Source organism: Falco punctatus, assembly GCF_963210335.1.
Source record: "Falco punctatus genome assembly, chromosome: 9".
Classification (NCBI taxonomy): domain Eukaryota; kingdom Metazoa; phylum Chordata; class Aves; order Falconiformes; family Falconidae; genus Falco; species Falco punctatus.
Genome location: NC_137589.1, coordinates 32832677 through 32849681, shown reverse-complemented (window position 1 = coordinate 32849681; position 17005 = coordinate 32832677). Strand labels below are relative to the sequence as shown.

At 47.6% G+C, this 17005-nt stretch overlaps 1 protein-coding gene across 1 annotated transcript in view; it reads left to right on the top strand.

Moving 5' to 3' along the window:
- Positions 1–17005, top strand: part of LOC308070081 (uncharacterized protein) — an 80670-nt gene that overhangs the window by 4944 nt on the left and 58721 nt on the right. Inside the window, exon 2 of the mRNA XM_080403465.1 lies at positions 3889–3996. Within this exon, the coding sequence (XP_080259591.1) occupies positions 3889–3996 (108 nt within the window). The remainder of the gene's footprint in view (positions 1–3888; positions 3997–17005) is intronic.

The following is a 17005-nucleotide window of genomic DNA, read 5'->3' as shown; positions in this document are numbered from 1 at the left end:
CCACGGTGCCCTAAAAAGAAAAGACTGAGCAGAAAGGGTAGATGAAACCTCACTCTCTGGTGGAGAAGGGGCTCAGGAGAACAAGAGCCGTTGGTCTTCTCTTGTCTGTACATTACACGGTCTGGACCCCTCCACGGTGTCTCTCAGAGGGGGAGAAGTCTGTGGGGGGAAGCAGCTCAGGTGCTTGGCCAGGAGGAGAGGAAGGACAACCAGATCACTTCAGCCCTCGGCAAGACAGCAGGGTGGCAGAGCCTCTGTGGGCACCCTGGAACTTTGGATGGGAAGCGAACAGCTTTCCAGCCACAGCTCTTTGCGGTGGGCTTGGCCAGGGACACAGGGACACAGGCAGAAGGGTCTGAAGGAGATTCACGTTGAACAACCCTGCTTATGGACAAGGCAGTCTGCGGCATCATCTCTTTCCTGCTGGCTGCTCAGGCAGGGGCTGCAGGCAGGGGTTAGGAGAGGCAACAGCAAGGCTTAGAAACTGGGGTCAGAAAAATGTGCGGACAGAGTCTGAACTCCTTTAACAGGCTGTCAGCCTGATGGAGAGGGGATCCCGCATCTCCCCACTCCCAGCCCAGGGCTTGATCCGGGGGAGAATGTAGTGCATGTAACGCTGACAGCGATCCTGACCACACACACACACGGGAGCACACAGAGCCAGCAGAGAGCAGGCTAAGTCACATCAACAGACAGAGAGAAGCCCCTTTTTTTTTTTTTTTTCCTCTTCATTTAAATTGCTTACATTTTACTGGCCTGAGGGTTGGTGAAGGCTGCAGGGGAGTTTGGTTCCTCGAGGCTGCCCATCACCAGCTCTCTTGGGAGCACGGGCTCCTGGCATGTTGTTGCCCTGCTCCAGTGATGCACTGGCTGCAGAGCAATTTCCATGCTCAGATGGCATTTGAAGAAAAAAATTCCAATCCTATCTATTTTTCATGTACCTGCCAGTGGCTTGCTCTGGCCCCTGGCGTCATGGGAGCCTTTTGCCTGTAGAGCCTGAAGGCGAGTCACCTCCCGCGTGAATGCTCAGCTGTGACCCCTTTCTTGCAGCAGTCTGGGGCAGTTTATGTGGGCTGGCAAATGGGTGAACACAGCGCCTGGTCCCTGCGACTGCCACCCATAGAGCTGCACTGGACGGATCCTGCTTTAAAACCCTGTTGTAAACATCCCCCAAAACAGAGCATTAACCAACTGGAGAGGGTCTACCATAAGCCTTCAGTATCCTCCCCATCACCGAGCATCATATCAAGCAGCCCTGGCTGGGCATCTCCAGAGCTGGAGCAAGCCCCTGCTCACTGTGCCCCATCCCTCTGTGCATCCTCTCTCCCACACAGATGTTGCTCCCTGCTCTGTGGTGTCAGGGGACTCGGCGAGCATCCTTTGTTTCCATTTGCATTTGAAGCACATCTTCCTATAAACAGCACCACATTCCTCTTGAGATTTTAATACAAAACGAGCTGGGGAATTTCAGATGAAGGTAGCGTTAGTTTAGAGTGCCACAGTCTTCTAGGAGGGGGTTTAAGGAGCTTGGAGTGGTTGTGAGAATATCTCTGCTCAAATCCAAACAGGCAGTTTGGTAAGTGCAAAGTTGAGGAAAGTGTCCTCTTCCTCTTGTATCCCATTAATATTTAGGGCTGGGCTTCAATTATGCATTTCTTCAGGGTGTGCTTTTATCATCTCAGTGCTACAGGATTAGCTTGTGCACCTTCTCTGGGTGCTCAGAAAAGACCTTTTCATAATATTTGTGAAATTACATATCTGAAAGGCTTTTTGCAAGCAAAATATATGCCATGCCATTAGTCGGGAAAAGCAAACCTTCCCCATCCCCACCTGGAACTTCTTTAAGACTGTACAGAGCTGACCCTTACTAGATACACAGGATCTGGCCTTGGCTGGAATGGCCTAATCCAGCATGACTTGGTTAGAGGTTGCGTCCATGATGTCTTTTTTATACGAGAATGAGGAGAAATGTGATAATATATAGATAGAACCAGACCAGCTCCATACACATCCCTGACCCTTGACACAGCCAGCTCGTTTGTCTGACCTGTGGACAAATCGAAGTATGCTGTGATTAAATACTCCAAATTATTGACATCTGTGCTATAAATACCTGACTTGTTAATAGCGCATCTTCCTGCTGCCTCACAAAACCTGACAGTTTGCTAAAATGAGGATAATCTGAGCACAGCTTGATCAGGGCAGGGTCTAGGGAGAATTCTATTTTTTTTGCCCAAATATTCTTTTTATTTAATTAAGTAAAGCCAACCATGGAATTAGCATTCCCTTTCTCCCTTCAGGAGCCTGAGTGCCTGTGGGAGCTCAACACCACAGAAATCACTGCAATTTCAGTTGGTTGAAATAAGGGACACCGGGAAGTATTTTTCTCCCTTTTGAAAATATTTTGTAGGGTTATTCTATTCTAGGGTGAGATGATAAGGTCAGGATAAGGCCATGAAAAGTTTTGATAACCAAAAACCTGGAAAAACTACTGACCTGAAAGAGTGATATCCATCAAACCATTTAGTTTTCATTGGTTTAGAAGAAGTTTTGTAAATACTGGCAATCCTAACGGGATTAATTTTTAAAGCAAAAAAAGAACCAAAAAAACAAAGTAGAAGTTGGGAGTTTTCCATTTAGAACTTGTTGGAACAAGGCAGCCTGGTGATTTTTGAAACTGTGTTAAAATATTTTCTGACATAAACCTGATGAAACCTGGCCCTAATCCCCCGTGCAGATTGAATTTTGATGAACTTGAATCTTTCAGATAAGAAACACAAAACCATAAAAAAACCCCTTGAAGTCAAACATTCTGCTGAAAAATTCCTGCTGCAGTGATTGAACTACTCCTGAGAAACAGGAGTAGCAGCTAAGATGCATCCAAGTGTGTGTTCGTGCTATCAAACAGAGCTAATACCTTGTGTTTGCTTTCTGTAGTCAGTGCAGAGAGACAGGTAACCCCAGAAGTGATGCAGCATACTTGTGAGCTGGAGCATCCTTTTGGGGTTACAGACTTCTCCATCGACTTGAGAAGCAGACAAGGCTTCGCTCATGGTTACAGTTAGGTGGAATAAATAAACCTGTGTTCAAGCAACCAGACTCAGAGTGACATGCAAACCTCTCCTTTGCTTCAGGCAATGCTTCCCACTCAGGACCTTCACTGACCCCTCTCTGGGCACAATGCTGTGTTATCACTTCTGAAGTGCTCGCGTAATTTACAAAGTTCTCAACTATTCGGATTTTAAAAAAACGTTTAAAATCCAGATCAACAGCACTGGGCAGCTGTGAATCAATCAGGGTCTGTACACAGCTGGGTGAGAAACGCTGAGCCAAGTGAGCAGCCTGATGGACCACGCTCGTGGCCGGTGGCTGACTGGGCATCGTTGCTGATGCTGAGACCTACTGTGGCATCCATTGCCAGGCAGTACATGGGCATGCCAGTACAGGGTAGTGAGCAAACCACGTCCCACCTCTGCTACCCACATCTGAGCAGTGATAACGTGCTTTTTCCAACTCTTGTCTGGATTATGGCAAGGCAGTTTAAAAGGGCTCACCACCCAGGGCAAAGGCGTCAGGTGCTGTTACCATTTTTCACAGGTTTTTCACAGGAGAATGAGAACAAGCATTTCCACTTGGCAAAGCAAATAACCCTGGGCATTGATGCTTTTGCATTTTCTTTGCTGAAGGCCATGGGTGATGGTGCCTGTGCACCTTGCAGTGCAGAGGATGTGATAGAGATGCCTCATGGACTGCTCGCTAGTCAGATGGCATTGCCTTGCTTCTGCTGCAGAGCAGAGGTGACAGGAGGCAGGTGCCTGGGCCATTGCTTAAAAAATAGCCCCTCTTCACAGGTGCACTGTTTAAAAATGCTTTTTATTATTACCACAGGAGCAAAGTTGGCTGCTTCCATATCACTGTAAGGCAAACATCATGTACTTACCCCACAGCAAGCCGCAAGTCAGCAACACAAGCTCCTTCCTGGGCAGGAAGCAACAGGTAAGACTGTCGCTATTTTGGGATAATCAGCCCCTTAGGAAGCCAAGCTGAAATGTAACATCTCCTGCAAAAAGCTCCCCTGAAAGCATTGCTGGTTGTGATAGTGTGAGCAGCCTGATGGAGAGATACACAGCTCCCTTGCCCTTCCTCATAGGGTCTTTCCACCAAAAGCTGCAAACCCTTTTTATATTAAAGGCTTAGCATAGCTACAGGGAGGCTCAATAGGACTCATTTTTTAATTGTGAAATATTGATAGAGCTTTTTTGCATGCTGTCTCTTGCTCCTGCAGCACTGGTTATAATTTCTTATCAACCCTGGACTCTGCAAGCAACCCCAGCTGAGCACCAGGGAGGTGCCAGCATTAAAGAGGGGCACCGTGGGCCCTGAGATGGGGGTGGAGAGCAGGAATGGCCACTGGCAGTAAAAGCAGACAACCAGAAATTAATGCTGCTTTTAACTATGAACTCTCAGTAAAAATAAACCTTGAATCCTACCAGGCCCAGCTGTAAAATCACACAGATTTTGCTTTAATCATCAGCTGAGCACACTGCACTCTCTGCTGCTGTCTTGAGGAGGACACTGTAATGCCTGCCTGGCTCATTAAATGTGCTGTGGGCTGAAAGATGGAGACTGTGTAAATCCAACACCCTAGCAAGGGGTGTTGACACTGTCAAACTGTGGGCTGTTCGGGAGCAGCCTTGCTCAGGAGCAACCCCGCTCATATCAACATGGCCTGCTATGTCCTGCCACTCCTGCCCTGGGATGGAGGATGGGATCCAGGGCAGGGCTCACCCATCTTCCTCTGCCCGTAAGCCTTCCTCCTGAGCCGTGTGAGCTGTCTTAAGAAGAGTTGGGACATCTATCTTTTCCTGAGCCTGAAGATATGAAGTTATCTTGCAACATGTGCGATCACAGGCTGTTGTACGTGATCTGGATAAAAGGGAAAGCTCCTGAAAAGCTGGGAAGCTTTTCTGCAGGGGCAGAAAAGTTGTAATAATAATACAGAGGAGGATCTCTAGAAGAAGGCATTCTGGCTCCTTTTATTGCGTTCTCTGTGTACAGAGGGACATCGCTCACTTGATCACAGGTCAGATAGATAATCTTTGTAGGCTGAAATATCTGGGGCACCGTTAGACCTACAGCACGAAAAAAGGGTGAACTCTCGACACAGAGTGGAAGAATTGTATAAATCTAGAGAAGATGCAGCTGCTGAATCAAGAGATGTGCAATGGCACCAGGAAAGCAGCAGAGTCACAACTAACAAGGTAGTGATGCTGCAGTAGAGCAAGTTCCCATTATCTTTAAAGAACAATGCAAGTGAGCTTTTTGCTGCTATGGTCAAGTGTTTAAAAGTGCATTTCATATACATAGAATTTTTAACACAAGCTACCCCACCACTAATAGCAGTCTACATAGCATTAAAAATTGTACCTCAGTTGCATGATTTTGCCAGTTTTGAAGCATCAGCAAGTTTAATTTTAATCTGCTGTAGAGCTAGAAATAGTCACTGTAAGGATGATACTGTTTTGCATTCAGTACATTTATTGATATGAGAAAACTAGCAAGCATTAATTTAAAGTGATTAATTCAGGAACATGCAAATGTGAAGGTTGTATGGAAACACATAAACCATGTGTTGCAGACCTGGAGTTCGGTTCCTTGGTTTCCCTGGGTTCACTACCTCACAGCAAGCCTTCTGGGTCCAGGTAGAGAGAACAGAGTCTGAAGCAAAAGTGCTGATACCGATGAAGGATCCAGGATGGCTTTTGGGTTGGTGCTCAGCAACCTGGGTGACAGAAACCCAGCAAGGAGGGGGACCTACAGGTGGTGTTGGGCAGTGAGTTGGACATGAGAGCCTGGCCAGGTAGGTCCGTGTGGTCTGGAGACTTCACATGCAAGACACCTGAAACAAATCATACCCAAAGAGTGTGCTGGGGAGCTCCTTGGATGAGGAAGGCAGCATGACCTATCCCTGCTTTATACATTGCATATGGAATAAGATTTTCAGCTATCCATGACATTTTTCACAGCACTGTGAAAGTGCTTTTGAAAGAGAGGAAACAGCAGAGGGACCGTAGCCCTTAGGCAGCAATCCTCGTTTGCTGGAGAATGGTCAAGGTGCCTACACCATCTCTGCCCTAGTGAATGGGGCAGAAGCAGATTCAAACCCAGCACAAATTGCTCCCAACCAGTGCCTGTCCCCAGGCTCAGATAACTTCTGGGAAGACGACAGCTGTAAGGCTCCTCTGTCTCACTGGGGAGCCCCACAACACTGCAATAAGGAAGCCACTGTAGTGATTTGCCCTCCTCTTTTGAGAACCAAACATTGGCTTGGTCTGTAACACACACATCCCAGCTGGCAAAACCGAACTAGACCATTAAGGCAATAGAAACAGTCAGTGTACAGAGGGACATGAAAAAATGACTCTGAGATGCATTAACATTTTATGCATTTACTGGGATAAAACCTCATGTCTATAATATTAAAGCAGAATGTCAAAGAGATAGCTTATGCTAATTTAATTAAAGGTAGCATGCTGGTGCACGTGGGTGAGGAGCTGAGTTAATACTGAGTACCACCCACAGATTTTGCCTGCCATGGATGTGTTTAGTCTGGGTCATCCTGATGTGCTCACGGCTCTATTTGTTTTTCTGGACAGGATGAGTATCCCCTCATCACTCTACCAAAATTAGACAGAGTCAAATTTTGCACTTTTTGGTCACAAAGGTGGCAAACCGTGGTATAAATGCCATCTCTGGGCACCTGGGCACCAGTTTATCCATCTGTGCTAGAGAGGTGGGAGACCTTCTCTGCCTTTGCTTCCCATGGGGGGAGAAAGAGAGAGGTTTCTCAAGAAAGCCTGAAGTGCTGTGAACAATCCCCAGCCTTTTGCAAAGTATGAAACAAGATTGAACTCTTCTGGAAAAAAACCCAATTTGTTAATGGAATTTGAGGCGTCATAAAGGTACCATAGGCCTTCAGCCTCACACTTTATATGTCTATATCCCAATTTTTTTTTTTAACATTTTCTTTTCCTTCATGTGTGGGAAAATCATCCTCCATGAGCTCTAGTATGGTGTGATTTTGAAAACCTTGACCTTTATGCAGAGGCCACAAAGGAGCTTCGCTAGGCAGAGACAGGAGGTGGTGAGATCTGTCTGCTGTTTGAGTGGAGAGATGCATCCTCCCTTCCCGGCATGTCCTCCCACTTCCAGCAGTTAGAAATGAGAGGGGTGGATGTTCCTGTTATTTATATAACAGGAACATCTTCAGTCCTCGAAGCATAAACAAATACCTCGCCTCCTTATGTGCTGGACCTTGGTAAATAGATGACTCTTTAGGAAATTTTCTCTGGGCCCAACTCAGACACCACCAAGCTAATGTAGAGTTTTGGTGGATTTCAAAGGGATATAGATCAAATGTTTTTCTTGTCCCAGAGCTGGATGCAGAAAAAAGCTTATGGCATCGTTGTGATGGGCTGAACATAGAGAATGTGTTGAAGTCCTTCAAAGTTACCTGGTAGCACCAAAGCTGCCAGACATCTTCTGAAATGCTAGATCCTCTCTGCTTCATCTCTGGCATAGCCGCGCTTGTGAAACAAACTTCATTTCTTCTTTCCCAGCTTGGGCCGGGAAAAGGGAGAACAGGGAGTTAAAACACTTTTGGGCAAAACATGGTATCAGTCCATAACATTGATTTCACACGTAGATCTTCAAATCTTCTTACAAGGAGCTGTTAGAACGCTTTTGCCCTCTGCAAATCAGTCAAGGAGCCTAGGCCCATTGCAGATGGAGCTACACAGTTTGGGGGTGAACCTGTAGCCTAACTTGAGTCCATCAGAATCAAAGGCAGTCTGCTTCACTGGGGCATCGGCTCTCTGCTCCAAAGAGCTTGGTGGTTAATAAGGGTGCCAATAAAGTGGAGAGTTTCATTGCTAACTGTGAGAATTGTGGGGAGAAATGCATCTCTGAGGGTATAAGGATTGCCTTGCTGGGGAATAAGATGGTCGTTATAAGCAGGACTGGATGCAGTTTTAATGTGAAGAAAGTAAAATAGGAATAAATTGCAGCATAAAGTTTCTTAGTGCTCTTTTTCCAGGCAGAGAAAGTGCTAAGCACAAGCAGACTGAATGGGCAACAGAGCTCCAAGACTGCAGCAATACCTTCTGCTGATAAGTAATAAGAAGAGCAAACCATTCGCTGGATGGCACCTGTAAAATGGCATATGGAGTGTGTGAATGCCTTTGCAAAGAAAACTGCTTGTGTGCTAAGGTCTCTGTTCTGCAGCAGACTGAGACACTTGGTCATGAGTTTAGCTCTGTCCATGAGCTATGAACATGCTGAAAATTGTTATCATGCAGTGAAAGTATCCAGTCCCACACATGAGCTCTTAGAGAGTCCATGTGTCAGTGAGAAAGAGGGAACGTTGCCACCCTCGGGGTTATTCAGACAGGACCCTTCTAGAGCATGTCAGTGCCGAAACACGAGCAGCTCCATTTGTGTGGTCAGTATAGCTGATATTTCAACAGAGATTGCTGAGCCACCATCCTCACTGGTTTATAAAACACCTTGCTGCTGCCTCATAGCACTGGCAGAAAGCTGGCACACTGCCGTCCACAAGGGTGCAGCTGCAAACATCTGTATTCTGCAAACAGAAGGACTAAGAGACGGACTTTTCTTCTTCCATTAAAGCTGAGCTTCTCGACGATAAACACCTACTTATGAGAGCTGGAAAAAACTAAGATGCCAAACTAGGCATGAAATCTGCAATAGTTAGGACTTGGATTTATGCTTCGTTCTGCTTCCTGCTAAAGGGCATGAATGAAGCAAGTTAATAACTTACTTGCCTGAGGAGCTGGAAGGACTGCTCTCATCCCTTGAAATTTCCCACTGGCTACCAGGCATTCTTTTATCATCACACCTTAAAGTGAAGGCACTCTACGTTTTTGTTGATGATTGTATTGCAGAACATGACTTGGGAATAACCTAACAGGAAGGTCTGACATTGCTTTTTTCAAAGGCTCTTTAGGGGAAAAAGCAGACATGACCCTCTGCTAAATTACACCTACGTTAAAGTTAATACATTGCCACCACTATTGACAGCATCACACCTGGCTAAATGAGTGTGAAAGGAGGACTGGGACCAGCATGACATTTTCCACTTAGCAGAGCTGCTAGGGTCTCCCCTGAAGCCAGGGGGCCTAGAAATACCTCCTTGGATCTGACCTCCTTCCCCCAGGTTTGACAGGTCCTTAGAGATAGTGAATCAGCCATAGTGATTTGGGGGATTTGGAATGTAAATAATGACTGGATTTCAATTTCTAAAGAAGATTTCATTATTTTGGACTACATCAGTGGGAATGTGCTGTAAGTGATTTGTGAGAAAGGTATTTGAAGACAATTCATTGGGTATGAGCTGCTGCACTGCAGTGATCAGAAAATCACTTTTGGTCCATCCTCTGCCCACTGCACTAAGATCATCCATCCTTTCCTCGTTCTGCCTTTTCTTCCCAAAATGCTGCGTGTGCAGGTGTTTGGGCGATGTGACTGTGTCCCTGCTTGCCGTGTTGAGGGCGAGGACTATTGATTCATTTCCATGAGCCCAGGGAGGAACAGTATTTCTTGTTCATGAAAGTTCTTACTCTGTTCAAAGGCAGGTTGTCTGGCAGCCTGAAAAATCTGAGCGCAGGCACTCGGAGGCAGTGCCACATTTTGCCTTTGAGATGTGACCTGCTGCCCTCCTCCCTGCTCCGAGGTGGAAAGGGAAGGATGCTGTGGGGCTTGCACCACAGCCGGCACTGTTACAGGGACAAGTAATCCTGTGTCCCTTGATGTGACCCCAATAGGCTGTGCACCACCATGGGATCAGATCCCACACAGCCACCAATGTGCAGCCCATCTTGGAATCGTAGGATCATTTAGGTTAGAACATCAAGTCCAACTGTTCACCCAGGACTGCCAAGTCCATCACTAAACTGTGTCCCTAAGCACTGTATCTATGCATTTTTTAACCACCTCCCTGGGCAGCCTGTTCCAATGCTCGATGACTCTTTCAGTGAAGAAGTTATTCCTAATATCCAATCTAAATCTCTTCTCGTGTACCTTAAGGCCGTTTCCTCTTGCCCTATCACTAGTTACCTGGGAGAAGAGACCGACCCCCACCTGCCTGCAACCCCCTGTCAGGGAGCCGTAGAGAGCAACAAGGTCCCCCCTGAGCCTCCTCCTGGCCAGGCTGAACAGCCCCAGTTCCCTCAGCCGCTCCCCATCAGCCTTGTGCTCCAGCCCCTTCCCCAGCTCCGTTGCCCGTCTCTGGACACGCTCCAGCCCCTCTGTGTCCCTCTGGCAGTGAGGGGCCCAAAGCTGAACACGGTGTTCCAGGTGCGGCCTCACCAGTGCCCAGTACAGGGGGACGGGCACTGCCCTGGTCCTGCTGGCCACACTGTCTCTGATACAGGCCAGGATGCTGTTGGCCTTCTTGGCCACCTGGGCACTGCTGGCTCACGTCCAGCCGGCCATCAGCCAGCACCCCCAGGGCCTTTCCTGCCCGGCAGCTTCCCAGCCGCTCTGCCCCAGCCTGTAGCGCCGTGTGGGGTTGCTGTGACCCGCGTGCAGGACCCGGCACTGCTCCTGGCTGAACCCCATGAACTGGCCTCGGCCCACCGGCCCGGCCTGCCCGGCCCCCCCGCGGAGCCCCTGCCCCCCCGCAGGTAACGCCCCAGCCTGGGGCTCGCAGCGCGGCGCACGGCGGTGGGTGCGGCGGGGCAGGGCGCCCCGGACCCGGCCTGCGCGGGGGCCGCCGGCAGCGCTCGGTCGGGCCGAGCCGGAGCCGCCCCCCCGGCCGCGCCGCCTCCCCCCGGCAGAGGGACCCCTCGGCCCGGCCGTGGGCCCGGCGCGGCGGCGGCAGGCGGGGCCCGGCGCGGCGGCTCGGCGGTGCTGCCCCAGCCCCGGGACAGCGACACAGGGGATGGCCGAGCGGGCGCGGGGGTGCCGGGCGAGCTGGAGGCGCCTCCGTCCCCGGCCCCGCGGCGGCGGGTGTCCCTTAGGGAAACCTGCTGGGGGTCCCGCGGCCATGCGGCCTGTCCCGGAGCTCTGCGGCGCTGCCGTGGCGAGCGTGGGAAAGGCCTGCGGGTGAAGGGAAGAGAGAGACGGGGGGGGAAAAGGGAAGAAGAGAATAATTAAGTTCTTCCGGTCACCTTCGGTTTGCTTGATGCTTTTTTGCTGCTGCTGAGTATTTGGAATTATGAAGGTAGCAGAGTCTGGATAAAACAGACCCCTGTTGCTACCATACATGTTACGCAATAGTCTTGTCCGTGATTTTGGTGGCACTAGGACACAAACGGGGTGGTTATGTGTGGCTTTAGGTGAGAGCAGAAGTCTGGTCTCTTTTCTTGGGGAACACCAGATGCCTCTGCATACGCTGGTGGCTCAGTGTTGGGTCAATGTTAGCCCCCCTCCATCCGCCCCCTCCAAAAGGAAAGGAATGCCCCACAGATTTTTCTTGACAGAGTCACGAGGGTAATAAATTGGCAATAGGAAAAAAGCAGAGGAACCGAAGGGCATCTGCTACATCCTAAGAAACTGCTGGGCTCCACTATGCTAAAAGCTGCAATCGTTAATGTAACAGACAATGAGGTTGATTTGAAACCTTAGTGAAGCCAGCTGTAGCATTTTTTCACCCTTATCGGGGCTAGAATTTGGGTTAGGGCCTTGCAGAGAATGTTTTTCCTCAAAGCAAGCGCAGCCACTGGGTCTGAAGGAGCACACGAGCGGCCCGGCCCCAGCACACTGGAAGGGAACGTCCCTTTGCAGAGGACTTTGCTGGGCACCGTCGGTGCAGCGCGATGGCTGCGTGCCTGGGCTGTGCCAAGGGCTCCCCGGGTACCCCTGCCAGTTCTGCCACTGAAAATGCTTCAGAAAGTTCTTGCCTTTCTGCTGTCCTTCAGAAGCTGCCAGCTAGAGGGGGAAGACTTTTTAGTGTATCGGTAAAGATTTTTTTTGGGAAATCGAACACTGTGTTGTGTTCATCACTCTTTCCTTTTTGCAAAGGATTTCTTACTTTCATAATTGCCAAATGCAGTGCTGCAGGAGCGTCTAGGAGATGCCAAATGCGGGTAGACAGACCTTAGGCCAGAAGCTTTATATCCAGCTGAAGTGGAAGGATGGGTCCCTGCCCCGGCTGCTTCAGTCATCTGTATTCATCTTTGCTACAATAATCCTTCCTGCAAAGCCAGCCATGTGCCTTCGGTACAGATGCGTGACTAATCCTTAAGTAATCGTTTATTTGGGGAATGTCACCTCTGGGTGTGCTATTTGTTGGTCCATAACGGTACATTTTGAAGGGAGCAGGTTGAAATAATCCAATCAGCATTTCCTGAAGGGGGATATGACCCCTTCCCCTTTTCTCTCTGTCCCCAGCAGAGTACAAGAAGCGCATGGTGTGCATGTGAAGAGATGGGAATGCAAGTCTCAAGGAGATGAGGGGTGTCTGAAGGCCGATTGCCGTGTGAAGGGTAGACTGGGGAGGAAACACAGGGTGAAACAAGGTGGGAAAAGCTGCTTTGCCTGGCTGTTGGAGCTGTCAGCTGTAGGGCAGTTAAGTTGCGGAGTCCTTGTGGAAAACATAGTGGGAACCATAACACTGTACCTCATGGTGGGGTGCTCTGTGGCTGGAGAACATCTGGGCTTCCATGTCTGAAGCCACGTCATGGCCACACTGTGCTGTATGAGTTACACACAGCACAAGCATTTCTAGTACTCCTGAAATGTCTAGGTCGTGATTCTCTGGGGTGCGGAGTTCTCTAGTGCTAGTCCCTCATAAGGTTTGGTGGGCTGGAGGAGTGTAGCTGAGGCCAGACGTGTCCCTCCTGTTGCAAGCAGGTACATTGTGAAGGTCACAGCACAACCAGCTAGTCTTTATGGGTGCTGGCAAGCCTGACAGCTAAGAAGGTCTTGTTTGGAGTCAGATCCCATCCCAGCAACCCCCATGGAGTAGAGAACCTGCCTTCTCAATGGTTGTCTCCTCAACATAATGTTTCCACTTCCATGTACTGCTTAACTCCAGTGGGAAGAACATTTTCAGAACCAATCCCTCCTGTTTTTTTACTTTGCGTCTTTTTATTTTTCACATATAAATCAGCTTAGGAACTCAGCAGCTTGAAGAGGAGGAGGAGGGTGCCGAAAGTTCCTGGGGAAGGTTCCTTGCTCTGGCCTGCATCCCAAGGCATGGTTTGAGTTGTTGGCGTAACTCAGGGAAAATTCAGCCCATTGCAGGACTGGTTGCTATGACACTTTGTAGATCACCGTATTGGGAGCTGCTGGTGCAAGAGTAACCTACATTCTGCCTTGTGTCTGATTAAAGCCTTTTTGACAGGAACTCTATGTGTTTGGCATGAATATGGATGATTGGGGCTTTGCGAGCCAGAAGCATCTCTATTCATCCAGTGGTGATGAAGGATAACTCCTGTGGGACAGCTCTGGGGTCATTATGCCTTTTAAGGAATAAGTTAAAAATAAAGCTATTTTTTATTCATCTATTGCTTCCTTTGGTGATAATACTCACCGCTTGCATGTTGGTATAGTGATGAAGAATTTCTAGGTGACAATTTGATTTGGAAAGTCAGAGTAAATGCTTCTAGAGGAACTGATTCCTACAAGATGAAGAGTGGGCTGGCTTTTTCCTCTGGTATAAGATAAAGAGGTCAAAACCAGGCATTTCCAGACAAGGCTGAGGGTATGCTCCTGCCCTGCTCACTAAAAACTAGAGGTAGTCAATGGGCCATTGATCAGTTGGCCCTGGGACATTATATACAAGACAACTTTGCTAGCTTTTAGTCAACCCCCTTAACACTGCTGCAGGGAAAGAAAACAAAGCTGGTTCAAATGAGGACCAGGATCTGGATGTCTGGTTACAGGAGCATTTTTAGGGCAATGCAAATATTTCTTAAGGCTATTTTTTTGCATTCTAGTTGAAATTGCTGTCTAATTCTGTCTAGTATCTGGTGCTAGCTGGAGAAAGGAAAGGAAGAATGAAATGAAACCTCCCTGTAGACCCAGAAATTCATGTAAACCAGTTTTTCTCATCTTAAACAAGATTAGCAATCATTAAAAAGACAACTCACATAAGAACAGCGCTGGGTTATGGTCATTTCCATGAAGTTATCAATATGTCCTTAGGCATGAAGTCTTCATTTTCAATGCCTTCTATTAAACACCAGCTCAACAGGGTCATCACAGTGTCACTGACATTACGTGAATTGGTTACCTTTCCTAGCTGATGCTCATATTTATTTTTGGCTTTGCCCTTTGGCTTGCCTTTGGCACTTGAATTGTATTAACCACTAGCAATATGAATCAGTGCACAAGACTGACAGTCTTACAGCCACTCAGGCAAGCTGGAGATGTGCCGGATAAATAATCAAAAGTACTAATGAGGCTGCATAATGCTGGGGGCTTGCAGGGAACTTTCTTGCAATGTGGTCGTGAGTGTGACAGTTGTTTGAGAAGAAGAGGGAAAACATTTGTTACAGCAGAGAGGAAATATGACTAGAATATTTTAAGTTGAGTGAGTAGCACCTATGGTGTTGTTTAGATTTTCTTGCCACACAGTTGAGTGTGTTCATTATTTATGACAGCATTGTTGGAGCTGTAGTGGTATGAGCAGAAGGGCAAAATGATTTTTTAAAGAAGTTACAGCTCTTAGTTGTAACAAAAGCTATTACCATTATCTAAAAAACCTTATTTCATTGTTGCCATGTAGGTGTCCACATCTGGGGAGTGATTGTGCAAATTGCGGGAGATCATCGGCTTTTGAGGCTAGAGGAATTGTTCACTAGAGCATTGTGTTAAGCCATTGATTATTGGCTGGGATTTATGGCAACCTACTGACCTGGTAGGTCCACTAAGGAAACTGCTGCTTCTGTGCTTCAGGTTTACCAGGAGAGAGGAAAGAAAGGAGATGCAGAGCTCACGTGCAATGTTGGGAACAAACTGTAGCAATCCTCAGTAACCTTTGCCACTGGAACCATCTTTCCAGATGTGACAGCACACTTTATGTAGGGCAAACAGCTTGCTATTACAAACTACCCCTGAGCACATCTTTCCTCATCTGGCCAGCCAGTTAATCTCTGTCTGTCCTTGGTTTTGTGCAGTCTTGCTGTAGGTCATGGCCAGGGAAGGAGGAGTGAGTGGGAAGGTTGTTCATTGCTGGCCTGTGCTGCAACAGACATCTTTAGCCTCTTCTAATCTGCTTCAATAAACTGGAACAGTTTGTCAGGTAAAAACCCGTGAGATGTAAGAGAGAGCAGGAGCACTTCACCAGTTCTCTGTAGGAACTTCTCATCACATTTTGAGTATTTCTGAGAATCCTTTCCTCCTCCCCCACCTTTCTAAATGCTGAATTTGCAATTATTAGCCTCCCCTCACAAAAACCCAAAGGTGTGCGATATTGTCCCTTCTCTCAATCTCTTCTATTCTGCAAGTTTTTCCTTCAATCACAAGGGCTGTCATCCCTCGCCCACCTCGCTGGGAGCCTGCTGCAGTGCTGTGACTGCTAAATCCACCTTGGTGTCTCCATGTATTGGGAAGGAGCAGAGGACGTGACACATGGGACAGCATCCTTGGTCCCTCACAGTCCCAGCTGCAGAAGACCTGAATACCATTATGCCTGGCTGACCCAGGACACGTTGCCTTTGGGAGCACCTTGTGTAGCCCACACTAGTGAGGCAGAGCTACTGATCATTTGAATCCTCAGGCATCTTTTGCAGAACTCAATTCATTATGCTCCAGTCTCCAAAATCGTTAGTCAGCAGTGGCCATTTTTTTCAATTACGGGGTTTAAGGGATTATTGTGAGTCATTACTCCGAGGTATTTGTATCTGCATTGCTCCTGAAATGGTTCAGGTAAGGAGGTGGCACAGCAGCTGCACCCAGGATGGCTGGGTGCTGGGAGCACGACTCTTTCTTTTAGTCTCCAGGGCAGAACCGAAAGGAAAATGTGCCCTTGTGTTAAAAATTCAGCTAATTCCACAAGCTTTTCACTTTGTCTCTTGAGGGGTCAATTAAAGCTTCACGGTCTTTCCTGCCACACTGGCAAAAACACCCAAAGAGCTTCATCTCTCCTTCCTTTGATTAACTGTGTTGTTATAAACAGGTGACGCTGCACAAGCAAGGAAGCTAATATGCTTTCCCTCCTAGCTGAGGTCCTGGTAAATGCATCAATTAGTTTAAATCAGTGCACCCCTGTAGCTGAAAAGGTGCAAAGCTGGCACACAGCTAAAATCCTGCAAGTCTCAGTGCTGTGAGGGGGCAAGTGGCCTCAGATATGGGAAGCCACCCCTGTGCACAGACTGCACACATGTGCTTGGGCATGGGCTTGCTGAAGCTGTTTACTGCTGCAGATCCCTCCCTAAGTTTAAGAGAGATTCTTGGCCTTTTAGTTCCATGAAAAAGATGCTTGTAGCAGGCATTTAAATTTTTATGAAGTGCTTGCTTTATTATCTTAATAAATCCTTGTTTGGTTTGCAGAATGCATCCCCATTGAAGTTAAGAGTTTATATGAAAATTAAAACGGCACTATATCTTCTTAATTAGACAAATGTATAGATAAAAAGAAACAAATGTCAGCTGGCAGTGGAATTTAGCTGTGCTGGGAGGGCTCTTTTTTATTTCTCTCTCAAGATGCTTGCAGAGGTTAATGCTGGTGCTGCAGGCATTCAAAGGGGCAGCAAAACTATCCCTTATCAGCAGGCAAAACACGGGCATAGCCCATTCTTCTGTGTTACGCATCTCATTCTTGCTGAATTATTTAGTTCCAAAAATAAGTTACATAATTATTATCACACAAAAATTAAGCAGGATTTATTTTTTACAGGTGAACTGCTAAGGCTGAGCCCATGAAGCCTTTGCTCTTGCATATTTTTTAAGGTACACTAACTTACAGGCTTAATTGGCAAAAAATGGTGGGAGAATATTGATCACTGAATTTTTTATTCAGATTGTTTTGGCTTTCAGA